At 53.5% G+C, this 27,403-nt stretch overlaps 1 protein-coding gene across 5 annotated transcripts in view; it reads right to left on the bottom strand.

Moving 5' to 3' along the window:
- The window catches only part of LOC116940367 (uncharacterized), a 51,015-nt gene extending 23,842 nt beyond the window's left edge, over window positions 1-27,173 (bottom strand). The window contains exons 1-9 of one of the 5 annotated variants that reach the window (XM_076065763.1): window positions 26,682-27,173; window positions 19,202-20,167; window positions 13,187-13,295; window positions 11,028-11,448; window positions 9,102-9,530; window positions 5,901-6,146; window positions 5,671-5,751; window positions 5,207-5,319; window positions 4,176-4,234 (exon numbers count right to left, since the gene is read on the bottom strand). In XM_076065763.1, coding sequence (XP_075921878.1) covers window positions 4,176-4,234; window positions 5,207-5,319; window positions 5,671-5,751; window positions 5,901-6,146; window positions 9,102-9,530; window positions 11,028-11,448; window positions 13,187-13,295; window positions 19,202-20,062 — 2,319 coding nt within the window. In that variant the 5' untranslated portion in view covers window positions 20,063-20,167; window positions 26,682-27,173. Of the gene's footprint in view, window positions 1-4,175; window positions 4,235-5,206; window positions 5,320-5,670; window positions 5,752-5,900; window positions 6,147-9,101; window positions 9,531-11,027; window positions 11,449-13,186; window positions 13,296-19,201; window positions 23,909-26,516; window positions 26,606-26,681 lie in introns of those variants that run through there. The other 4 variants (XM_076065762.1, XM_076065765.1, XM_076065764.1 and 1 more) reach the window with 4 other exon arrangements.
- Between the last annotated feature and the right edge of the window lie 230 nt (window positions 27,174-27,403).

Genomic DNA, 27,403 nt, shown 5'->3' with positions numbered 1-27,403 from the left:
GACGCGATCGCATTTAGACGACTAATGTGAACAACAGCATGTTAGTGATGCCGCTACTGCTGCGTTCGAAGTGGTGCACAAGGACAAACAACAGCAACAAAGTTCAACATCTTCATTAATATCACCCTGTGGCCCTAAAATGAAAACGCATCTAATAACTGACGCTTTGGGCAATTAATCTTCATCATCATGTATGTGCCATGAAGAAGGACCATTTCCTGAAACGTCATGTATTATATAAAGTGTTATTGATCGGTAAACCTAACTTACATTGTGTTCATATTCATGTGACTGGCTGTATCGACTCCACACAGCAATCAGATTAATGCCTTGCGTAGTGAATGACTCACGCCACTACAATTCTGTACTTTTCGTAAGCAACTCAATTCTCAAAATGTATTACTCCATATAGTTTTATGTATCGCGTCGTCATTCATGCAAATTGCATCTCACAATCGTTGATGTAGCACTGACAAGGCTGGAAGGCAGAAGCTGTGCTTCGAGCCGGCGGCTACCAAAAATTGCCCAAGCTCTACAGTCCTCTATATATGACGATATTTTTTTGCCAATTATTGACTGTCTACATATGATCGATTTGTCTTCTGTGCTTGTAGAAGCTTTGCTGGTGCAAGTAATTGGAATATATGGCTTGTGATTCATGGTGTGAATTCAGATAATCTATAGCAGTGCGAATTGATGTGGAATTACGTCAATCTATAGGACAGTGTTATATATTTACAGAATCCTTTATTTGAGTGACTTGAGAATCCAGAGAGTTGTTAAAAACCTATCGTATAGTGCGCCAATATTATTTAGAATGTAAACACAAAGGATTTGGAGATAATATAGTCGTACACGCAGAATTGTAATAAATGAATAAGTTCATCTTCATTCCCCAGGTTTATTCGTGTTAATCGGTGTTCGTGGTCAAGAATGGTGCTGTCCGTGGTACTGAATGGCGATGTTCGTGATAATGAACCGAGTTGTCCGTGGTACTGAATGGAGCTGTCCGTAGTACTGAACAGAGCTGTCTGTGGATACTGACTGATACCGATTGGGGCTGTCCACGGCACTCAATTGAACTGCCCGTAACCATTGGCTGGAACTAACGAGAATTGTCCATGGTGCTGAACGGAGCTGTTCATGTTAACGAATGATGCTGTCCTGAAAATTGAATGGAGCTGTCTGGATGCCCTTGGTATTGAATGGAGCTGTGTGGGATATTGAATGCAGCTGTCCGGGGTACTAATTGGAGCCATCTTCATGGAATCGAATGGATATGTCCGTGGTACTGAATTGAGATGCCAATTGCAGTGAATGGAGATGTACGTGGTTCTTAATACTAAAATACCGTATCGTGATAACTGTGGTAAAGAGTGGAGCTGTCCATGGTACTCAGTGGGACTTTCTGCATGGTACAGAGTGGAGCTGTTCGTGGAACTGAAAGGAAATACCCATGGTAGTGAATGGAGATGTGGTTCTAAAATGTATTCTATGGTGCTGTCCGTGATGCTGGATGGAGCTGTCCGTGAGACTGAATAGTGCTGCATGTATGTATGTTGAACTTCTTTGGCACCGTACGTAGCTAACCGTGATAATGAGATGTGCGGGAGGTGCTGTGTGTGTAAATGAACGCCAGGTTCGCTGTAGTGCAAAACAGTGCTGCCCTGAACAGTTCTGCAGCCAATCTCTATCCCTAAAACCCAATCTCTAACCCTGCAGTATGCGTCCCATTGTTTCCACACGTGATTATGCCGCGCCCATTAATTTCACATTCTCATTACCGCGTCCTTCCCCACGTCCCCACCACCCCCTCCCCCGTGAGACCCAGTATCATTTCCGATTGGCTGCAGTGGTGTTTTTAGAGCAGCATTTTTACACTCGTCCAAGACGTCCGATGCACGTGGAAGAGTAGACTAAATGCCTTCTCGAGTTCACTAGCAGTCGGGTAAGCAAGCGATTGTAGATTATTCCACACCACACAGCAACACTATAATTGTAAGAGCGAGAAGCGAATGAAGAAGGGCAGGGAGACAGGGTGGTGCTGATGGATTCCGGGAAAAGCGCCAGGATGTGGGGCTAAGCTTAGTAATAGGATTAGCGGTACAAATGGGGCTATTGGTCTTATAGGCTAGTGTGGTTATGCTGAGGGTATGATTAACTGTGGATACTGGTAGCATCTGGTTGGATAATTTGGTCAGGATATCGAGCGTCTGATGGCCTACAGTGGTTAGTGATAGAGCTAGGACTAGTGTCTGATTGGCTACAGTGGTTAGTGATAGAGCTAGGGCTTGTGTCTAATTGGCTAGAGTGGTTACTGATAGAGCTATGGCTAGTGTCTGATTGTCTACAGTGGTTAGTGGTAGAGCTAGTGTCTGGTTGGCTAGAGTGGTTAGTGTTAGAGCTATGGCTAGCGTCTGATTGCCTAGAGTGGTTAGTGGTAGAACTAGGGCTAGTGTCTGATTGGCTAAAGTGGTTAGTGGTAGAGCGAGGGCTAATGTCTGATTGGCTAGAGTGGTTCAATCTTGATTTGAAGCTTTCGTGACTGCAGGAATCCATACTCTTTGGTTCATTCGGTAAAGTCACGTAGGTATAAAATAAATATACCTACGTGACTTTACCAAAATAACCAAAGAGTGTGGCTAGAGTGGTTAGTGGTAGAGCTAGGGCTAGTGTCTAATTGGCTAGAATGGTTAGGGGTAGAGCGAGGGCTAGCATCTAATTAGCTAGAGTGGATCAAAAGAAAGCTATGGCTAGCATATGTTTGGCTAGAGTGGTTAGTGATAGAGGTAGGGCTAGTGTCTGATTGGCTAGAGTGGTTAGTGATAGAGCTAGTGCTAGTGTCTGATTGGCTAGAGTGATTAGTAATAGAGCTAGGGCTAGTGTCTGATTGGTTACAGTGGTTAGGGATATACATAGTCCTAGCCTCTCGGCGTCCTCTTGCTAGAGAGTACGGCTCACTCACCGCATCCCTCAACGAGAATCGTTCATAATTAACGCTCATAATTAATTGGATACGGTTAATTTATTAAGTTCAGTGCTGCTTGCGGCTACGGCACCGACGTTCAGAATGATAATATAATGCTGTTGGGTCGCGCACTGCAACTGAAAAATCACACAGAGACCTAAGTCCTGAGCCTCGTCATGCAATCTCACCACGATCCTACCCCTTACTCTCCGTATTCCCATAACATAGCTGGTCCTGAGTGCCTTTCCAGAAACAATACCACCTAACTAACCCTGACAACAAACCTAGAACCTAACCCTGAGCCGACCCACAAACTCAACCTTGATGTTAAACATACATCTAGCCATGACCCTGACCACAGACCTAACCCTTACCAAAACCACACATCTGACTCTGATCTATAACCAAAAATATCATGCATATCCTTTCTACATACCTGACCCTGATTCTAACCACAGACCCGACCTTGATCATAACCACAGACCTGAGCTTACTGATGGCTTTGGATTGCCCTAAGCAATGTGTACAGGTCACGAGGGGGAAGGAGGGAGGTCACTCACCGCCTGGGTGAGGGAGTAACGGGCGCGGGTGCGGTGAGGAAAGGTGAGAGAGGTGAGACAGAGAGACATGGTTAGTGCGAGGAGACATCAGCCCCACTCACGGCACACATAAGACGTGGAGGTGTGCGTGTGTCCAAGCGAAGAAATTATCATGTAGGTGTGTGTGAGTTCACATGTGTGCAATTGTTGGTGTCTGCATGTGCGTGTATGTGTATGTGTCTGCATGCGTATGTATACAAGTGTGTCCGCACGTTTCCATGCAAACGTGTGTATGAATGTTTTCAACGTATGAGAATATGCACAGGTGTGTGTACGTGTGTTGTGCACACACCTGTGCATGTGTTGTACACGTGTTGGGGTGTTTGTACATACACCTTCATCTACACACGTGACGAAGTGGTTCGGGCACTGTGCTACAAACCCGGTGACCCGAGTTCGATCCCCGCTCACGACCAACAAACTTCAAATCTAGAATCAACAACAGTGGCTAAAATCTGAACCAGTTTTGGGCCTCCCCAAGGTCGACTCAGCCTCACAAGAGTACCTGGTACGATGTGTAAACATCGCCACTCGGGATGCCAAAGGCGTCCGGGCGTGGTTCTGGCCACATACCCACTATGTGTGTGTGTGTACACCTGCATACGTACTCGTCCGTGCAGGTCCGTGTTGAGCAGCATGAGGGCACACGTGAGCGTGTGTACACCGTCTGTCGAGACAGCAAGTTCATCATTAGCCATGGTTAATCCACTGCTAGATGACGTTCTTCCCAAGCCACCGCCAATTTGTTTTCGCGCGATGAAGAAATCCGACCAGACTCCAAAACGGCGGCAGCACGACCCGAATGGTAACAAACAACTCGGTGGTGATGCTGCTGCTGCGTTGGCAGTGGTGCACAAGCACTGTCAACAACAACAACTCAAGACGTTCATCAATAACAATACAGGAGGTGTTAAGGATGTTGATGTTTGCATTGCCTTTGTGATGTTCGCCTTTTGGTGTCCTCTGCTCTAATACTGGTGGTGAGACAAGCCCATTAAGGAGGCTCTCTCTGGTGTAAGCCAATCAGTTCCAAAGACAATGTGTACATTTTTATCAAAGTATGTTTGTTTGCATGTCTCACCACAAGCATGTGTAGTTTATATTGACTTGGTGATGCCTTGTGATGGTTGTAGATTATGTTTTCATCATTTTGGTACGGGCAAAAAATCTCCCATAGCTAAAACTGTGTGTGGCCTTAACAGGAACATATAATAGGCGACGTTTCGGGCAAGGATCCTTCTTCATTGGACATATGTTATGCAGAAGGCACATTGCTCTGGTATATATATGGTTATTTTTAAAGCCACAGTGTTATTGACGAATGCGTTGGTGCTTTTCCTTCACACTAACGTGCGTACTTTTCATGCAGACGCACGTTTTAATACAGCACTGCAGTGACGTCACCAGAACCCAACAGGAGCAATCTGAACGATAAGGTTCAGTGACTTTATTTCTGCTAAATAAAGCTTCCGACAGGAATGCACAGCCCAGGGATGTCGCTACAGGATAACAGCTGCTTGGGAGTGTTTTATTTTTTCAGAGGGGAGGGGGGGGGGGAAAGTTGCGGCGTCACTGAATGAGTAATAGGTGCTCGCTAACATCGTGGCTGCCCGGCCGTGGAGGGGGGGAGGTCGCGTACCCTCGGATGGCACCGTGGTTGGGTGGCACGCGTGGTAGCGCCGAGAGAAATGCGCCAGGATGCGCTCCCTCTCCTGCGTCTCCCCCATCAGCGCGAACGCCTTGAGGAAGCGCCTAGGGAGAGAGGGAGGGAGGGAGGGAGCGGTGGAGTGAAAGACGAGGGGAGGAGGGGGGGGAAGGAGGAGACGAAGGAGAAAGGAGATAGTGACGGACGGAGGGAGGAAAGAGGGGGGCGGGCGAGATAGGGAACGAGGGAGGGGAGAATGCGTGGGGGGAGAGAGCACGGGGAGGGGTGTGGGGGATGGAAGAAGCGAGCCGCGAGGGAGCAGGGGAGTTAGAGGGAGAGAAGAACAGCAAGGGAGGAGGAGCGAGAAGGAAGCAGTACCCTCCTGAAAAATAGTTTTTATACTCAGCAAAAGTTTCCCAACAAAATAGCAATATTGTTATTGTGCCTAATGCACTCACCTCAGCGCTTGGTCCAGAGTGAGTCCCGTGAAGTCAAAGAACCGCAAATACTCCTCGGCCACGAGACGAGACGACTCGTTACTGAGGGGCACGCGCGCACCGAGACACGAGTACTCTCTGAAGAGCGAAACTCAGAATCCACAATCGCATCGGGTTCAACCCTCACATCGGGACCAACCCTCGCAAGAGAACGGTGACTGGAGGGTTGAGCCCCCTGCCGCCCCACTCACTTCTTGCCCAGGTGTTTGGCGACGTCGGAGCGCCGCACTCCTTCCAGGTGGAAGAGTTTGGCTGCGAGGCGCCGTGCGGCCTGGGTCGGCGACCCGCGCGAGCCCTCAGGGTCCTGAGGGCCCCCCGGGCCCCCCTCGCCCCCCCCATCGCCGTTCGCCAGCGTCCCCGGGCCCTCCAGCTCGGCCGCGCCGCCGCCTCCCTCGACACGCTCCAGGATCGCGTGGAGGTCGCGCAGCTTGCCAGGACTACGGGGGGCGAGTGAAGTGTGCGTGGGTTAAGCGTGGATGGGTGTGGATGGGTGTGTGCGGGTGTGTGTGCGTACGCATGTGTGGAGCGGTGGTATAGTGGTTAGCGCACTGCGCTGAGAACCAGCGACCCGAGTCCGATTGCAGCTCACGGCCAACATCGGTGACTTCCCCCTAGGGCGACTCAGCCATAAATGAGTACCCGCTTGCGGTGTGTAAACATCAGCATTGTGAGGAGACAAAGACGGTCGGGCATGGTCCTGGCCACCTACCCTCTCTCGCGTGTTGTAACGACCTGCGTAGTTCTTGCTGCTCACATTACTTGCCTCAACGGTGTGTTCAAGGCGATATGGGATGGGGATCCTTGTCTTTGATTGGGTGATGTGTGTGGGGGTGTGCATATGTGAGTGTGTGAGGATGCGTGGGCGTTTGTCTACATTTGTTCACATATGTATACGAGTGTGTGTGGGGGTGTGGGAATATGCGTGTGTGGGTGAGTGGGAGGGTGTCTGTGTGTGCGCGTTTGGTCGTGTGTGCGTGTGCATCAAAGTGTGTGCGCGTGTGCATGTGGGTGGTCCACAAGTAATCGTTTGCAGACGACGACTATGATTATAATGATGGTAATAATGATGATATATCAAGTACGACGTTGACGATAATAAAGAGAATGATGATGATGGTAAGGATGATGATGCACGGCAGCTGGCGTGGTGTGGAGCGTGGGAGGCGTTGTTGAGAGATCAGAGCGAGTGATGATGAAGCACCGCTCCCCGCTGGTGGGCGTCTCTCTTCTCCCCCCCCGCGGGGTTTGGAGTCAGAAGACAGAGGCCGGACAAACGAGAAAGCGCGGCAGGCGGTGATGCGACGGCGTTCCCGTCGCTTGTGAGCTACATCCCTTCATCAAGCACGAAATACACTGCGGGAAGAAATCATTCCCATGTGCCATGAATAAGGGCCATTTCCCGAAACGTGGCCTATTGTGTTTCCTTTAAAGGCCACAGTATCGCCTTAAACAACTGTTTTGAATGTTTGTGTGTGTCTCGAGGATAATTGTGTTGACCATACTTGACGATGCTGGACAGTACAGTTGCAGGTTTTGGAAGCGAACTCATGTCACCGGGTTCACCACGCAGTGCTCTCTCACCACAGCTGCTGTGGGTCACCGCTCGAGCGCATAGACACAAATCATCGACCCTAACTCACCCGCTCGTGGACGGCTCTACCCCCCTACGCCAGACAACGAAGCAGCAGCATTTGTTTAACAGGCCGGACTCTGCTGGCAAAGCCGGTCCAGGGTTTGGCTTGCTTAAACAAATGCTGTTAGAAAACATTTGTCTCAAAGGCCGAATGGCTGATGGACTCAGAGCCGACCCCAGGTCACAGCGCAGTGATTAGCGCAATGTGCTGGGAACCTCGTGACCCGGGATCTGTTATACGCCACGGCTAACATCAGTGGCGAGCGATATCTGAACCATCTCTGGGTACCACCTTCACACTGAGCTGCACTGAGGAGCGCGGTGAAGTTCGCCAAACACCAACCGCCCCGGGATCGGCACGGCGTGGGAAGGCCTTCATCCAGTGCTGGGTCGATAACGAGATTATTTTGTGACGTTGCTGCTGCTGCTGCGTTGGGCAGTGGTGCACAAATAAAAACACACTCAAGACATCCTCAAAGAACACCTTGGCCTTAACAAGACAAGAATACAACAGGCGACGTGTTAGGCAATGGCCCTTTAGGATTGCACATTAAACTCGACCTCTGTGGCCTCTCTATGCGCTGTGAAGAATGGTCATTGCCCGAAACGTCGCCGATTATATACTTGTTATTTTTAAGGCCACAGTGCGAGTGACGAAAATGTGTTGAGTGATTTTGTTATTTGGATTGATGGAGGGCTGCCCACTTGTTTCTGTGTTTAAATTTAGAACATTCGTCGCGAGGCGTGGCTACTGCAGCGTCCCCCTGAAGGCTTTGTGGGATTCCAGGAAGCAACCTAAACTCGATTTCCAAAGACAAAACTCCCCCGTATAGCCTAAAGCGATTGTCGAGGCAAGTGCTGAAAATGAAGACGTATCCATTAAGGCCTGAACAATGCTACCACGTCGTGTAAGCCTTGCAGCACGCCCGGGCTCCTTTGTCTCACCGTGAGTCCTGGCGTTTACACACCGCATCTGCTGCTGATTGTAAGGCTGAGTCGACATAGAGGGGTCGGGGAGCGGGATAAGTTAAAATACCACTTGCCATTGTGATGTTAATCTTGGCTGTAATCGAACTGAAGTCACTTGATTTGTAATGCAGTGAGCTAACCCAATGTACCACCGCCCCCATCTCAAACACGCCACACAGATACACAAGGACAAAGATCTCCCGTATAGCCTAAACATACTCTTGGGGCAAGTGCTGTTAGCGAGTAGAACCTGTGAAGGCCGGCATGGTACACGAGGGGGTGGGTGCCTAGCACCACGCCCGACCGCCTTTGTCTCCCCAGTGGCGATGTTTACACACCGCACCAGGTACTCATTTGAGGCTGAGTCAACCTAGGGGAGGGCCCAGGACCGGTTCAGATAAACGTCACTGGTTTTGGCCTTGAGCGGGAATCGAATTCGGGTCGCCAGGTTCGTAGCGCAGCGCACTAACAATTTCGCTATCCCTCCCCGTAGGTAGATACACAGACACATACTTGCACGAATGCCCCACACAGAGATACACACAGATACGCACACACATACACACACACGCACACATGCACACATGTAAAATAGCGACATAGACAAGGGCACGTGCATAAACAAACCCGTACCACCACCACAACAACAACACAGACGACTCAACCCATCGACTCTCGCTCTCACGCACACTCGACGCGCGCATGGCGCGCTTAAACATTCGGTGTCAATCAACCCACCGAACGAATCTACCAATCGTCCCCTGCCCCCCCCCGATCGCACCCACAGCACCTGCAGGGCGTGCTCCCGGCCCCACGCTTAGCCACTCCTCGGGCCCCCCCCTCCGCTCCTCCGTCGCCGTACGACCCGTTACACGCGGCCGCCCCGGCATCGCCGCTCGCCGCCGCCGCCGCTGCAGAGGCCCCCGTCCGCGAGCCGTGGCCGCTCGTAGCCGGCGGCCCGGGGGGCGCCCAAGCCGCGCCCCCTGCGGGACCCGCGCGGGGGAAGCCCGCGGCGCGGCGCGTGGATGGCGGCGACGCGAAGCTGTCGAGGGAGCTGAGGCTGAGGCACGAGGCGGCGCGGTTCCGCTGCGCCTCCACGATCTCCTCGAAGTCGCGGCTGAAGGCGTCCTGCAGCGAGGCGAGGCTTGCGCGGCCCGGGGACGCGACAGCAGCGAACGCCGCCGCCGTAGGGCGGGCGGCCTCGCCACGCGGCGGCAGCCTGGTTGTCGCGTCGACCAGGGTGGGGGGGGGGGCAGGGAGGGTTACGCAGGTGAGAGGGCGGCAGCGTCAACCGAAACGTCGCTGTTGGAAACTGCCACTGGACGTCCTCGTCAGAATCTGAGGTCTTTTTGAAGATGCCCCCTCCCTCCTGAGCACCCCCCTCGGCTCTGAAGCCCGGGGAACCCTGCCCCACCTTGCCAGCCCCCCAATCCCTGGAAGGTGAAGAGGGGTCCCGAGACAGTAACACGTGTTGACCTCAAGATCCTGTCACGTGATTTCGCGTTGATCGATCGGGTAAACGGCAGCTGGGTGACATTTAAACGGCTCAACTCTTATTGAAGCAACTTTACAAAAAACTCTGCCAATATAACCAGTCAGGGTTGTTCTCCTCACACACACGGTGATGCACTGCTCGCTCCAAGGATCGCCTTCATGGGAATGTACTCCTATCGTGACATGAATGCTACATCACAATTGGAAACCAATGAGGAGCGGAGAGTGAAATATTAAATAAATCTTCCGGTCGGTGGTGGCGGCGGCTACGCCGCTGCACGTCGCTGTTCGTAGCCCAGCACTGTGGAGGCAGCAGCAGCAGCGAGGGTTAGTGGATCACACACAGATGTCGTGAAACTCCCTTCTCTGATTCGCACGGTTGGCTACGCACGTTGTAAAAGAAGTACAACATGCATACACATGGTGCAGCAAGTGGACTGATCGCCATCTGTTTCCATCTTTGCGAGGATAAAGCGTTGCCCCTGCGCGCAATGCGCGGTGCTCCAGTGTCCTCTCCACGTATATAAAATAAACTCATCAGTCATTGTCTGAAAACATCTTACAAATATGAACCCTGCCACTCAGCGTGGCTCTCCTGGATATCGAGGTAATTATTATTATTAATACTTCGATTATATATACGATTTCCTCTCCCTCACCTGATGTTTGAGTTTCTCAGGAATGCAGGTTTAAAAACAAACATTTATCGAATGCTCAAGGAGTATAGCTGAAGCCCTTGCTACCTATCCATGTCCACGCTACGTCTCCCTGTCTACGCTACGTCTCCCTGTCCACGCTTCGTCCCCCTGTCCACGCTTCGTCCCCCTGTCCACGCTTCGTACCCCTGTCCACGCTACGTCCCCCTGTCTACGCTACGTCCCCCTGTCCACGCTACGTCTCCCTGTCCACGCTTCGTCCCCCTGTCCACGCTTCGTACCCCTGTCCACGCTACGTACCCCTGTCCACGCTACGTCCCCCTGTCCACGCTACGTCTCCCTGTCCACGCTACGTCTCCCTGTCCACGCTACGTCACCCTGTCCACGCTTCGTACCCCTGTCCACGCTACGTCCCCCTGTCCACGCTACGTCTCCCTGTCCACGCTACGTCTCCCTGTCCACGCTACGTACCCCTGTCCACGCTACGTCACCCTGTCCACGCTACGTACCCCTGTCCACGCTACGTCACCCTGTCCACGCTATGTACCCCTGTCCACGCTACATACCCCGGTCCTCCGCCGTTAAAGAGAGCTTGCTCCACGAACGAATCATCATCATCGTCGTCATCGTCTTCATCCTCGTCGCCAGCGCCGCTCCGCCCCATCCGCGCCCTCGTCACCTCACTCCGTGCCTTCCTCTGGGCCCCGGTGGCGGCGGTGGCGGCAGGGAAAGTTTTGCTCGGTTTTATTTTCTCCGGGTTTCTCGCCGGGTTCCCGACTCCATTGCTGGGGATTCTGGATCCTGCCGCTGCTGCCAGGGCTGTGTGGTTTCCACCATCGTCGTCGTCACTGCTGCTGCTGCTGCCGCCGCTGCTGCTGCTACCGCTGCTGTTGCGGTTGTTGTTGCTGCGGTTGGCTCTGGCTCCTCCTCCGTCCATCACCCGCGCTGTCGCCATGGCAACGTCACCATGACGACCCGGAGGAGAGGCTGAGGAATGCGACAACGAATTTGCGTCGTTCGAGAGAGAGGAGAGGTCGAGAGGATGGAGAAAGCTCCGTGTTTGCAGTGGTAAGGCTGGGTTAGACTCAGAGGTCAGAGGTCATAGGCAGCTGATCAACTGTGATTGAGCCAAGTTCTCAAGTGTAGCGAGTTCATAGTCTTGGCCAGGTCACCAATGATTATGATAGAGACCCTTAGACTTACTTATAGACATCGACATATACATTGAGACACACATACAACAGATAAACCGTGGACTGACATGGAAACCCATAGACTTACGTAAACACGCATAGACACACATAGGCTGGGTTGTGATGAAACCGAGTGGTCACTGATGACGGTACACGAAACGAATCAAGATAAGTTAGGTTGTTTTTACCTTAATTTTGCTTCATTCAATTCAAATGCCGTGCCATGGCCATGTCTCTGTGGTGCAAAGGGGGCCCTCTATTGGTTAAAATCAGTCACGGAGCAGAACCTGCCGTGGAGGGGAATGGATCTATTGAGGTTTAAACAGGAAATGAGAGTGCAAGTCAAAGTGAACTGCGAAACAGAGAACCTCGTCTCTTATAGAGGCCTCATCCCCTCCTCCGGACCCTGCCCCGCACGCCCGTAATCTCGCGCTGGCGGAAAATTCAGGAAGGCGCCATACCCTGGCTCGCCAGGTTATGACGGTACAGCAACGTGCGGACTCCATCTGTCCCTTCTGCACGGGGTTAGAGTCTCGCCCCTCTCACACACGTGGCTGTTGCTCCGGGTGCTCCGGTTTCCTCCCACATGTATGAACACTCACTAATTGTCTGGTAAAATCGTAATATATAGAGGGCCGCAGAACTTGGGAAATTGTGGGTAGCGCCAGCTCGCCTGGTTGCAAACTTTCAGCTTTGTCTGTGCTTCCTCGGCGATTGTGAGATGCAATTTGCATGAACGATGCTCACGCTGCACGGTAAATAACGGGAAACATCATTGCAAACGGCCAAACCTCGCTGCGACACACTCCCAACAATGGCAGCATTGTTTACATTGTGCAGATTAAAATTAATAGGCACTCACTTGCCTGCAGAATCAAAATACGAAGCGTAACGCACAGCTCTTCTAGACGCGTGCATTTCCGGGTTGCACCGCGTTTTGTTCGTCAAGTTGTCCGACGTTTCGGTCCACGGTGCTGATGGAGCTTATCGGGGAAACTCACTCAGGTCCCGACACGTTGAGTGAAACGTCGGAGATCGTGTCGAACAACGGACGCGTGGTTTAATCCAATTTAATTGTATATTTATATAGAGTGCTTTCTTCACTCAAGGCGCACGACATGGCTTACTAAACGATGACAGAATGGAATGATGTAGATGGCAGGCGCGTGCTACAAGGATTAAGGAACGAGTGACAGAGATAGCGGGGTAATTAGGGATCACGAAAGGGCTATAGGGGAAGGACGATTAGGAGTGGAGTGGCGAGGGGAGTGAAGAGGGAGAGAATGGGCAGTGGAGAAGAGGCGAGGCTTTGAGAGAGGGACGGGAGGAGGTGAAGGAGGGGGATGATTCATGTACAGGGGCTAAACAGCAGCAGCAGCGCGACGGTGAATACCAACACAGTCAAAATGTCACCGCGCTTTCCATTGAGCCCTCCGGAGTTCTGGGCCCTGGGTATGTGTCCCGGATGCACCCCGAGCCTGACCCATCCCTGCCCTGCCCCACGCTGCCCTGCCTGGCCGTGCGCCCCGTACCGTGCGTCTCCGGCTGGGAGCTGCCGAAGAAGAAGTCGTGTCTGGCCTGGGCGAGTCGCGACGCGCGGGGAGACGGATCGGAGTGCGGCGGCGAGAATCGCTCCGTCTGCTGCACGGGGGGGGGGGGGGGGAGGAAGAGGTGCGGGTAGGTGGGAGGTTGCAGAATTAGAATGTCCGGCTTTATTGGACTTAGTGGTTAGCGCGTTGCACAATCAACCCCCCCACACCCCCAGGTATCTGAGTTCGATTTCCGATGTGGGATATGTATAATGTGTCGGGTTGTGTTCACGCGTGTGTCTGTGTATTTGTGTGTGAGGAGCGGTCGTCGAGCGGTTAGCACTGCACTACGACCCGTCGACCCGAGTTCAATTCCAGCTTACGAACAATGACAGTAGCGGTTATTTGAACCGCCCCTGCCTTCATGGGCGCTCGCGTAGAGCCTCAACAGCCTGTTAAGGCTGTACAGAGCATCTTTGTCGTTGTGTGCACAGTGGGGAGCGGTGGTGTCGCGTGTGGAAGTTTGGTCTCCTCTGCCCCCCACGGGCCACACAGCACGAGGAGGCCTTCAGCCGGTAGTAGATTGGCACGGGACTGTAAATTACCGTGATTATAATTCTCTATCTCTCTCTATCTCTCTGTCAAACCATCAATATTCGTCTAATTGCTCAATGCTCGACTCCCCCCCTCCCTCCTCTCCGCCCCCCACAGTCCCAGGCCCGCTGTGTCGCTAACGCCTCGTCATTATTTCCGCCCACGAGAGAGATAATTGCCCCCCCCCCACCTCCCCAATGTTTATGGAACGGCTCGGGTTGCCTCGAGTCGAGGAACGGGTTTAACCGCGATGTGCGCGTGAAACTTGATAAGCTGACGGTGTCGATGAATCTACAGGTGTGGGCGTCTCTGCCCCCCCTCCCTCCCTGCCTCCTTCGCAATGAATCGCAGCGACCGCCCACCTGCTCTCCCACTTGACCCGCGCGTTGCCCTCCCCGCCCCCCAAGTCAGATCTTTGGGGTGGCCTGGGAGGTATTAAAGGTCAAGAGGTCATTCATAAGAGCATACGCAACATTACAAGCGAGAGATGTAGGCCCATTTGGTCCATCTGGCTCGTCCCCTGGTTAGATTCTGGAATCGCTCACGCAGGCGTTCCTTGAAGAACCCCGACGAAGCAGTTTCCATGAATCACGTGCGTGGGGCTCCAACCATGCCTCCCAGCCGGCCTCGGCCCTCGCGTCTCATCACGGACAATGCCGTTCATGCCACCACTCGCTCAGTCACTCACTCCTCGCCATCGCTTCCTTCTTGGTGACCTTTACAGCAACGTGTGTGCAGTCGAGGCCTGTCGCATCCGTGGATCTGCTCTTCCTAGAGCCCCATGCTACCCATAGATGTAGCTACGATACACGTGTAGTTGATAACAAGGAGTTGACAGCAAGTAGTTGATCCAAAGTAGTTGACAGAAAATAGTTGATAGCAAGTTAGCCACATTGGCTACTGTGGCGGTGTCGTTCCTATAGCTCAGGGCTATCGAGAAGGAAGGTGCTGCTGTGCCACACAAACACGTCTTCTGCAGTAGTTCCACAGGACATGGCGATGTTGCTCCGTGTGTAATCATCCCAAATGAGCGATTTGCTTTGCAATTTTTTCGAATTTGGCAAATGTGGCCCACGGTGCCGGCACGCAATGGCCGACTAACTTCGAATGACGTCGGGGGATCTGTAACGGAGCGAAGCACGCGGCGCGTGGCGCTACTTATTCAGACACCCCCAGTAATACTTACTCTTTGGGTCAAAGAAAATAACAAAAATTACGACGTTTCCTGCTGACGACCGCTTGTGTTGCGATCGAAACGTCGTAGTTTTTGTTATTTTCTTTGAACCTATCTACATGACTTTACCGAAAGACCCAAAGAATATGAATTCCTGCAGTCACGAAAGCTTTAAGTCAAGGTTTACCCTCAGTAATAACCAGGGCGGCATTTTGGATTCGAACTGCGAGCCTCTGCGACAAGCGGGGAATGCTTGTTCAGGGCCACCGCCCACAGGTTCAGGAGCCAATTTATAAAACATATTCCGTGTTTTATCAAACATATTCCGTGTGTCTTTGTCGACTGTCCGTACAAGTTCTGACACGGCGCACGAGGTGGTTGTGTGACCAACACCACATCCTGCCGCCTTGGCCTCCCCATGCACTCCACACTCATTTTAAGGTTGAGTCGACCAAGAGCAGGCGGTTCAGGACCGGTTCAGATATCACGTGCTATTGATGGTAATATAACTCATGTGGCCGGGTTAGTACACTAGCTCTGTGCGCTAACCACTGTCCCACCTGCTCATATACACACATGCATAGGATACAAAACAAAGATCCCCTTTTTAGCCTCGAACAGACTGTTGGGGCAAGTGCTGCTAGCGAGCGCCTATGAAGGCCGGCACGGCACACGAGGTGGATGGCCAACGCCACGCCCAGCCGCCTTTCTCTCCCCAGTGCTGATGTTTACACGCTGCACTAGGTACTCATTTAAGGCTGAGTCGACCTAGGCTAGGGGGTGAGGCTCAAGACCGGTTCAAATATTCGCCACGGTTATTGATCGTCAGTAGGAATCGAACTCTGGTCACTGTGTTCGTAGCGCAGGGCGCTAATCATTACACCACCGCTCTCCACGACACACGTATGTATACACAAACACACACAACCCGCACCCACCAGAGTGGTGAAGTATGGTCAGGCAGCAGCGGATTGACAACGGAGCTGTACATTATTTTACGTCATTCTGATTGCCCATTAATGATACAACACACACACGTACACAATATCCCACGAATCCTATTCTTTCTCGAGAGAACCAGAAATGTAAGTTCTGCTCGCGTCTCAAAAATACAAATACACGCTGGCGTACATACACACACACGGGCACCTTACACAAATTACATTTCACAATTATACATTTACATAAACATGTGAACACACACGCTCACGACCAATAAAAGTGGCCAATATCTGAATCAGTCCTGGGCCTCCCTTAGGTCGACTCAGCCTCAAATGAGTGCCTGGTGCGATGTGTAAACATCGCCACTCGAGAGACAAAGGCGGCCGGAGGTGGTGCTGGCCACCGACTCCGTCTCGTCCTTAACGAGTGCTCGTCACGAGTATTATCCCAGTCTGTTAAGGCTGCAGATAATTAATGTGTATTTGTGTTTGTATCTGTGTCTATGGTGTGTGTCGATAGTGTCGGTGTCCGTGTGTCTGTGTACGTGTGCATATATCTGTGTCTATGTGTGTGTGTCGTCCGTCCTGCTTACCCGGCTCCAGACGACAACAACAACAAGACCCCAGTTGGACTGCAGGTGCGGCAGCAGGGGTAACCCACAAACAGGCGAACGAAGTGCGTGGGTGAGAGGTCAGGCGAGAGACACTGCCCGCCCAACAGAGACGGCTCGACCGCTTCTACCTCGTCTCCTTTCAACCCTCGCCTCCTCCTGCTCCCCCTCCACATCCTCACGTCGCCATCGCCACCCCAACCCCCACCCCGATGGCAGCGGCAGCCTCCCTCTCACAACCCGGATCCTGCAGACTCTTGTCCTCTTGTCGTCCGCGTGTCTCCCTCCCTCCCTCTCTACCCACACGCGCAGGACACCCCTGCCCCTCTCCTTTCTTCCCAGAGATCCCCTGGGTCCCTGTATCCCCGAGCCAATACCTCCCCCACCCCCCGTATTTCCCACTCAAGTGATCCCTCTGTCTCTGCGTCCCCATGTTCCCCTTCCGGTGACCCCTATAGCTCCGTGCCCCCCCCCCCCAACCCGATTCTGTGGTCCCGTGTTCCCTTGCCGTGTGAAGTTGTGAGGTGGTGGAGAGCGACGCGCTGTAGCGTCTGTGTTTGTCTCGCGTACGCATACCTACAGGACGCATGCGATAGACCACGTACGTACGCACATACACGAGTTCTCGACCTGATATATACGTACACAGGACACGTAAACATGCATACACGCACTCACATACCGAGTTGCATGATTAATACACGCTACGAAAATCACAGGCATGTACATTCATAAAATATATAAAATATATAAAGACCCCGCGTGTCGGCTTCAATAGAATTGAGGGAATTGAGACGAAATTTTAGTTGCACCAGGAAGTATACCCAGTTGAGGCTGAGTCGACCTAGCGGGGGCTCGGGGACCGGTTCATATATTCGCCGCCGTTATCCGTGGCCGAAGATTCGGGCTCAAGAGGCCCGGGCTCGTGAGGTCATCCGCTAGTCACGACGAACGCTTCCAACAGCGTACAAAGACGAGACAAAGATCCCCCGTATAGCCCTAACAGACTTTTGGGGCAAGCGCTGTTCGCGAGCATCTATAGCAACATGGGTAAACATATACACACGCACTTCCTGACAATTATACAAACAAAATTTGTTATGTCAACATAGCGCTCCACACAGTACGTCGAAAACAAACAATCGTGACCAATGTAACCTCAAATGATGATCTTGACATTTCAAGTTGAGTCGATTTCGGGGAGGCCCAGGAATGGTTCGGAAATTCGTCACTGGCATTAGCCGTGAGCAGGAATCGAACTTGGGTGTGCCAATTCCTAGTGCAGTGTGCCTGCTCAGTGCATAACCCATGCATTACGTTCGTAAATACTGAACATGCAACGACAACGACCCCCCGTATCGTCTTAACACACTGTAGGGGCAAGTGCTGTTTGCTAGCACCTATGAAGACCGAAACGACAAATGAGGAGTGGGTTGCCAGCACCACGCCCGGCCGCCTTTGGCGATGTTTACTACATACTGCACCAGCTACTCATTTGAGGCTGAGTCGATCTGGGGGAGGCCGATGGCCGGTTCAGATAATCGTCACTGGTGCTGGCTGTGACCGGGAACCGAACGCTAACCGCTGCGCCCACCACTCCCCACACGATGTATGCAAATATAAGCACCCACTCAGTCACGCACAGACAGCTCTTATTTGCAAGAGGGACGTGGGTCACAAATATGACAAAAGCTAAACAAATGAAGTACGGGAGTTGAAGCAACGAGCAATCAGGGCAAAAAAAACACGTGCGTCACATGAGAATTTGAAAGCACTGCACAAAGTTTCACATCACGAGACGGAGAGTGAATTCGCTTCTCTGGCAGACCAGTGAAAGCCCTTCGCGTTAGGGAACGGCCCACTGAAGCGGCTCACAGAGAGCGACCTCTGTGGCCACACAGTATCGGGCAGCACTCCCACATCGACCACCCCGCGACAAAGAGCAATCCTCATCCCACCGCTGTCACATTTACTGCATTCGTGCTCTGAGCTGACATTTGGAAAATTAAGTGCAGAACCAAATTAATGCAATGAATTTTGTTTTGTGTGTGCAGTCGCAGATGACCGGTCAACTTGCTGCGCTCGGGGGCCTATGCTAACCACGCTGTCGTGTGCCGTCATTAAAACCCACTCAGCACTCACCTTTCAATATTCACAATAGACACCACATCTCTGGACTCATGGCTAAAATGCCATTGCCGTTTGTTCAGCGCCCTTACGATGGCTTGCCACGTTACGGCGCTATACACATAGTCGTTATCATCATCATCGGTGACTTCGGCTAAACACTCCTCCGTTAATGCCTCTGTACACCAACACCTCTGTTCCACTTTCCCTGACGGGACATGTCCCCTGACACCGGCGCAGTACCGAGAGCAGGCGGCACACGCAGCCGAGTTCGTCACGTGGTCGGGAACAATTGCGACTCGAGTGGAGAGCGCTGTCCCTGGTACCGCATCCGGACGTCTTGTTTTCTATTCCTGTATACATTTGATCGAACTAGAAACCAAATCTTAAAGAGAGGGGGGTGGTGGGGACGTGGGGGGGGGGGGGGGGGCTATGACCAGAGCCTAACCCTCGCATTATGAACCCAAGCTGTTACCTTATCCCGATCCATAACAACACCTCAAGCGCTATCTCCGAACCCGTTACCCCTATACCAAAGCAACGGGGTCTTGCCGATCACCATTGCCCTTACCGTGGCCGAGTCCGACCGTGCCGGGCTGCCCAGGACGCTGCTGTCAGGTCCCCTGACACCCGGGGTCCCGCGCTCCTCCCTCTCCCCCTCCTCCTGCTCCGCTCCGCTCCCCGCGCGCAGCGACGCGGGCCGGGGCAGGCGCGAGACTCGCGCCGTGAAGGAGGCGAGGCGCTCCTCCCCGCGGACCCCCCACGGCCCCCCGCGTCCCTCGGGACTCGCAGGGGGAGGGGGCGACCCCAGGGAGACGACGGAAACTGCGGCGGAGTCCGGGGAGGAGATGGCCGAGCCCCTGGGCCCTCCGAGAGGGGTGAAGACGGCGCGGCTCCGCTCCACGTAGCTGATGCTCACGACAGAGCAGGAGGACGTGGCGCTGGTGCCGGCGCGCTCCCGGTGTAAGGACTTCGTGGTGATGGTGGCGGTGGTTGTTGTGCTGCTGCTGCTGCTGCGTGCGTCTCGCAACCGCCTGCCGCGACCCGACGGCGGCCACAACCCGGACCCCGAAGCGGCGGGATCGGCGGGGAGACGTAGGGGGCCCGGGGAGGATGAGCAGGAAGATACCACGCGCTCCGCGGAGGGTCGCGGAGTCACCCCGCTGCGCTCTCCTCCTCCTGCTGCTGCTCCTCCTCCTGCTGCTGCTGCTCCTCCTGCTGCTGCTCCTCCTGCTGCTGCTGCTCCCGCCGTCGCCTCCGCCGCCGCAGCGAAGGCGCTGCAGAGCTCCTCGAAGCGAGCGCGGTAGAAGGAGGAGGAAGCGGCGGAACCCCCCGAGAGGGGGGACGCGCCACCGCTGGGGCTACGTGGGGAGCGCGGGGGGCTCGGCGAGGCGGCGGGGCCCCCCTCGAGAGGCAACGGGGAGTCGCTCATGGTCGCCCCCGTGCGGTCGCTTCCAACTTCAGGGCGAGCACGATGGGTCACGTCGCGTCATCCCGATTCCCATGCGACTCCAACGCTCAATTGGCGGCGGCGCTGCTTCAATCAGACGAGAAATCAATGAGCTACACGGCGAAGGCAGTGTTAGACGAACGTGTAGAGATGTACATAGCAGCGGCGTAGCGTGGTGGGCTTGGACCCTATTCCTGAGAATGCCATGGGCTCACCACCGGTCCAATCTCTACTCCCCCTTCCCTCCCCCGGCCCCCACCTCTTCGTAGCCCGCGGCCTGGACCCCTCCGGCCCAGGTGCAATTGCACCGCCCGCCTACACATTCGATATCCCAAAGGCCACTAACTAATACCCCCCCTCCCCATAGCCCCTGCCCGATGAGCCCATGAGCTAAGCAAGGCGCACTATGCAGAGCTGGGCAGGTTCCAGTTTATTCGTGTGGCCAATGAATGATGAGATAACCACGTGAAACGAGTGGGGGTGCCAAGTAATTGACTCCGATGAGCGGTAGACACGATTGTGTACAACTAAAGGTTTACTACCATAGGTGGCACAGACTTCTGGCCTGGCCCATGAACTGAACGGGGGCGAGGAGGGGGCTCAGGAGGGGTCGGCAGTGGGGAATGTGGAGGGTTGTGGCGGGGCTCTGCCCCCCTTTTCCCCGCATGCCACAACACAGCAACAACACAACAACGTAACCGACAAAAACATCAACAAGGGAATAAACAGCGTGAACAACAGCAATCACAACGTCAATATTATCAACAAAGGACATCACAAACAAAAGTATGAACATTATCAAGAAAACATCAACAACGAGAGAGATGATGACATCAACTTTAACAATGGTAGCAACATCAACAACATCGTCATCGACATCACCCACACCAATTACTGGACATCTGTGAAAATAGCTTCATAGCTCATCGGATTCCTCCTGCAGTCTAAATAACGTTTCGGATTCTGACACTGCAGGTACCATGATGGCCATGGACACGAGTAGGGGAACAGTGTCACCGCACCGATTTATGGCGTGAGCTCTCATCCACCTAATCCATCACTCGTAATCCCATAACGCCCTCTTGATGCGGGAAGCAGGACAGACACATCTTTTCAACCGCTGATGAACAATTAACATCATCATCTTCAGCAGTAGCATCATGGTTAGCATCAGCAGCAGCATCGTTATCATCATCAGTTTCTACAGCTGTAGCATATCACCAACAGCAGCATGAGCAGCAGCATTGTTATCACATTATCATCTGCTGCTGTTGCAACAGCATAAGCAATACAACTAGCAGCAGCTACATCATAATCATCAGATACCTCAGCAGCAGAAGCATCATCAGCAGCAACAGCTGCTAATGAGCAGCAGCTTCATCACAATTCTCGGATACTGCAGCAGATGTAATATGTTTATCAAGAACAGCAGCAGCATTAACAACAGCATCGTTATCATCATCATCATCTGTTGCAGCAGAAGCAATATCATCATCAGCAGCAACATCATAATTACCAGCAGCATCATTATCAGCTTCTGCAGCAGCAAAATCAATATCTTACGAATCATCAGCAGCATCGTATTTCATGATCAGCATTAGTTGTTGCAGTAGCAAAATCAAAGCAGCAGCAGCAGCACCGTTATCAGCATCATCATCATCTGTTTCTGCAGCATCGGCAATATCATCAGCAGTTGATTCATCATGATTATCATCAGCAGCAGCATCAGCAGCGGCATCGCTTTCATCATAATGACAATGATTTATTTTTATCAAGCAGGCCCTCATCTCCACCAGGGCGTATCAGAGCGCTGACATCTCTCATCTGAAACATGTTGTAAAGGGCACCCCCAGTGGCAGATGTCCCAGGTGGGCACAGCGCGACTCGGTCACTGACCTGAAAACGTGGATTAGTGTGCCAGTCAGGGGGCCATAGTTGCTATGTCTCATCCCAATTGAGTAATACATCATCATTGTAAACATTATCAACAACAACGTCGTCATCGTACTGTGCGAATGAAGTTCAACATACATAGTGTCATCATCAGCATCGTCATCATTAGCAGCAACTACGTCACCAGAAGCAGTAGTATCCTCATCCTCAGCATCATCGCTACATTATACCATCACCAACAGAATCACCATCAATATTATTATCGCCAATGACATGATCATCAGCAGCAGCATCCCACATACACATCATCAGCAGTAATCAGCAGCAAAATCGTATCCACACCAACACAGTCATCAACACCATCATCATCAACATCAGTATCAACACCATCATCATCAACAACAGCAGACGCAGCAGAATCATTACCAAGAGCAGCAGCAGGAGCAGTACCACTACACAACCAAGAGAAAGACAAAGATTCCCCGCATAGCCTTAACAGACTGTTGGGGCAAGTGCTTTTGGCGGGTACCTATGAAGACTGGCACAATACACGAGGAGATACATAGCCAACCGTGCTAATCGGAGGTGCATATAAAAATGCACATGGATACACACGGATATACACAAATACACAGAGATATACAATGACATACACACAGATAGCCATTGGCACAAAAGACAAAGATCCCCACTAGAGCCTTAACAGATGCTTTAAGAAAGTGCAGCTATAGCGAGCAGCACCTATGAGGGCCGGCACGGCACACGGGAGGATGGGTGGCCAACCCCACGTCCGGCCGTCTTTGTCTCCCCAGCGCTGATGATTACACACCACACCAGGCACTCATTTAAGGCTGAGTCGATCTAGGGGAGACGCGGGACCGGTTCAGGTAACCATCACTGGTGTTGGCCGTGAGCGGAATTCGAAATGGGGTCACGGGTTTCGTAGCGTCGTGCGCTAACCACTGCACTATCGCTTCCCATACATACATCAGTGTTAACACACACACATACACGCGTGTTAACACACACACATACACGTGTGTTAACACACACACATACATGCGTGTTAACACACACACATACACGCGTGTTAACACACACACATACACGCGTGTTAACACACACACATACACGCGTGTTAACACATACACGCGTGTTAACACATATACACGCGTGTTAACACACACACATACACGCGTGTTAACACACACACATACACGCGTGTTAACACACACACATACACGCGTGTTAACACACACACATGCATGCGTGTTAACACACACACATACACGCGTGTTAACACACACACATACACGCGTGTTAACACACACACATACACGCGTGTTAACACACATACACACGTGTTAACACATATACACGCGTGTTAACACACACACATACACGCGTGTTAACACACACACACAAACACGCGTGTTAACACACACATACACGCGTGTTAACACACACACATACACGCGTGTTAACACACACATACACGCGTGTTAACACACACACATACACGCGTGTTAACACACACATACACGCGTGTTAACACACACACATACACGCGTGTTAACACACACACACACATACACGCGTGTTAACACACACATACACGCGTGTTAACACACACACATACACGCGTGTTAACACACATACACGCGTGTTAACACACATACACGCGTGTTAACACACATACACGCGTGTTAACACACACACAAACACGCGTGTTAACACACACACGTACACGCGTGTTAACACACATACACGCGTGTTAACACACACACATACACGCGTGTTAACACACACACATACACGCGTGTTAACACACATACACGCGTGTTAACACACATACACGCGTGTTAAGACACACACGTACACGCGTGTTAACACACATACACGCGTGTTAACACACATACACGCGTGTTAACATACACATATACACGCGTGCACGTGAACACGAGACCACGTGGGCGTGCACAGCCGTGCGCGTGCACAGCCGTGCGCGTGCACAGCCGTGCGCGTGCACAGCCGTGCGCGTGCACAGCCGTGCGCGTGCACAGCCGTGCGCGTGCACAGCCGTGCGCGTGCACAGCCGTGCGCGTGCACAGCCGTGCGCGTGCACAGCCGTGCGCGTGCACAGCCGTGCGCGTGCACAGCCGTGCGCGTGCACAGCCGTGCGCGTGCACAGCCGTGCGCGTGCACTCCGCGGGGGTGGAGGGGGGGGGGTGAGGGGGTGCAAGGGGTGAGGTGGGTGCGGGGTGAGAGGACTGAGAGGGCTGAGAGGGCTGAGAGGGCTGAGAGGGGTGAGAGGGCTGAGAGGGGTGAGAGGACTGAGATGGCTGAGAGGGGTGAGAGGACTGAGAGGGCTGAGAGGGCTGAGAGGGCTGAGAGGGGTGAGAGGGCTGAGAGGGCTGGGAGGGGTGAGAGGACTGAGAGGGCTGAGAGGACTGAGAGGGCTGAGAGGGCTGAGAGGGGTGAGAGGACTGAGAGGGCTGAGAGGGCTGAGAGGGCTGAGAGGACTGAGAGGGGTGGAGAGGACTGAGAGGGCTGAGAGGGGTGAGAGGACTGAGAGGGCTGAGAGGACTGAGAAGGCTGAGAGGGCTGAGAGGGCTGAGAGGGCTGAGAGGGGCAGTGCTGACAGATCGAGGCTGTAATCTCCCTAATCCAGGTCACGGGGAGGAGCTCGTCAGAGCCCTGCCAAGTCGAGACACAACAACCACCACCACTCTACACCAACACAACCACCACCACCACCACCACTCTACACCAACACAACCACCACCACCACTCTCTACCAACACAACCACCACCACTCTACACCAACACAACCACCACCACTCTACACCAACACAACCACCACCACCACCACTTTACACCAACACAACCACCACCACTCTACACCAACACAACCACCACCACCACTCTGTACCAACACAAGCACCACCACTCTACACCAACACAACCACCACCACTCTACACCAACACAACCACCACCACTCTATACCAACACAACCACCACCACTCTATACCAACACAACCACCACCACTCTATACCAACACAACCACCACCACTCTATACCAACACAACCACCACCACTCTGTACCAACACAACCACCACCACTCTACACCAACACAACCACCACCACTCTACACCAACACAACCACCACCACTCTATACCAACACAACCACCACCACTGTACACCAACACAACCACCACCACTCTATACCAACACAACCACCACCACTCTATACCAACACAACCACCACCACCACTCTATACCAACACAACCACCACCACTCTATACCAACACAACCACCACCACTCTGTACCAACACAACCACCACCACTCTATACCAACACAACCACCACCACTCTACACCAACACAACCACCACCACTCTACACCAACACAACCACCACCACTCTATACCAACACAACCACCACCACTCTACACCAAGACAACCACCACCACTCTATACCAACACAATCACCACCACTCTCTACCAACACAACCACCACCACCACCACAACCACTACCACAATCTCGACCATCACTACAACCACCACAACCACCACTTTTGCCAATAGAAAGACGACGAATCGGTTCGTTCACGACGAAACATTCCAATGGAAGAGATTTCCGGCTTCTGGCTACCGGAACCGGTCATTGAGTCTGAACCGGGTACCACCGTTACCACCACCACGGCTATCAGCAGAGATATCATCATCATCATCACAATCACAACCATCACTATCACAAACATCATCAACATCCACCACCACCACCTACAGACAACAACAACGACCACAACAACGAGCAGCGCTCATTCCTAAACACGCAGCGCAAACAAAAATCAACCCGCTGTCTCCCTGCCTCACCAGTCCCCTGTCTCCCTGCCTCACCAGTCCCCTCTCTCCCTGCCTCACCAGTCCCCTGTCTCCCTGCCTCACCAGTCCCCTCTCTCCCTGCCTCACCAGTCCCCTCTCTCCCTGCCTCACTAACCCCCTGTCTCCCTGCCTCACCAGTCTCCTGTCTCCCTGCCTCACCAGTCCGCTGTCTCCCTGCCTCACCAGTCCCCTGTCTCCCTGCCTCACCAGTCCCCTGTCTCCCTGCCTCACCAGTCTCCTGTCTCCCTGCCTCACCAGTCAGCTGTCTCCCTGCCTCACCAGTCCCCTCTCTCCCTGCCTCACCAACCCCCTGTCTCCCTGCCTCACCAGTCCCCTGTCTCCCTGCCTCACCAGCCCCCTCTCTCCCTGCCTCACCAACCCCCTGCCTCCCTGCCTCACCAGTCCCCTGCCTCACCAGTCCCCTCTCTCCCTGCCTCACCAGTCCCCTGCCTCATCAACCCCCTCTCTCCCTGCCTCACCAGTCCCCTGTCTCCCTGCCTCACCAGTCCCCTGCCTCACCAGTCCCCTCTCTCCCTGCCTCACCAGTCCCCTGCCTCACCAGTCCCCTCTCTCCCTGCCTCACCAGTCCCCTGCCTCACCAGTCCCCTCTCTCCCTGCCTCACCAGTCCCCTCTCTCTAACGGTCTCACCGCCTCGTGCGCACACCCGGACACCGCCCAGACGCGTGCGGGGGAGCACAGAGGGGACACAGTGGGGTGGGGGTAGAGGTGGAGGAGGAAGAAGGCGAGCTGTGGGGCGGGGGGGGTCTGGTGGTTGGGGGCTGTAGTGGCTGGTGGGGGGTGTGGAGGACTCACCGCTGAGGTTACAGTACTGGCAGTCCTGATGGTCCTCTCTTACTCGGCAGGCACGCTCTCTCCCACCCGGCTCTCTCCCACCCGGCTCTCTCCCGGGCTCTCTCCGGACTCTCGCACTCGGCTCTCTCCCACCCGGCTCTCTCCAACCTGGCTCTCTCCCGGGCTCTCTCCGGGCTCTCTCCGCGCTCTCTCCCACCCGGCTCTCTCCCGGGCTCTCCCGGCTCTCTCCCGCCCGGCTCTCTCCCGGGCTCTCCCCGGGCTCTCTCCCGGCTCTCTCCCACTCGGCTCTCTCCCACTCGGCTCTCTCCCACTCGGCTCTCTCCCACCCGGCTCTCTCCCACTCGACTCTCTCCCACCCGGCTCTCTCCCGGGCTCTCTCCAGCCCGGCTCTCCCGCCCTGGCGCGCTCTCGCTCTCTGCAGGCGATTGGGACCGAGTGCGTCGATGCGTGCACAGGTTTAATGGAATGAGGAGCGAACCAAGGCGAGAGAGGGGGGTGGGAGAGGGTGGGGACGAGAGCCGGGGAGAGGGAGGGCAGGCAGGGAGAGAGAATGGAGAGAGGGGAGGAGAGGCAGTGAGAGGATTGGATTGGAACAATCCGTTCTGTAGGCGGAGAGAGGATGCACAATGGCTGGGACTGCTGACTCTCCGTGCGAGCGGCGGCGGTGTGCGTAGCGCACTCGCTACAAACCGTGAAACATGGGTTCGAGTCCTGGTCACGCC

Source organism: Petromyzon marinus, chromosome 8 (assembly GCF_048934315.1).
Source record: "Petromyzon marinus isolate PM22_M1 ecotype Great Lakes invasive population chromosome 8, UKy_Petmar_22M1.pri1.0, whole genome shotgun sequence".
NCBI lineage: Eukaryota > Metazoa > Chordata > Hyperoartia > Petromyzontiformes > Petromyzontidae > Petromyzon > Petromyzon marinus.
Note: the sequence above shows the minus strand (reverse complement) of the source record. Positions and strands in the feature narration are given on the sequence as shown.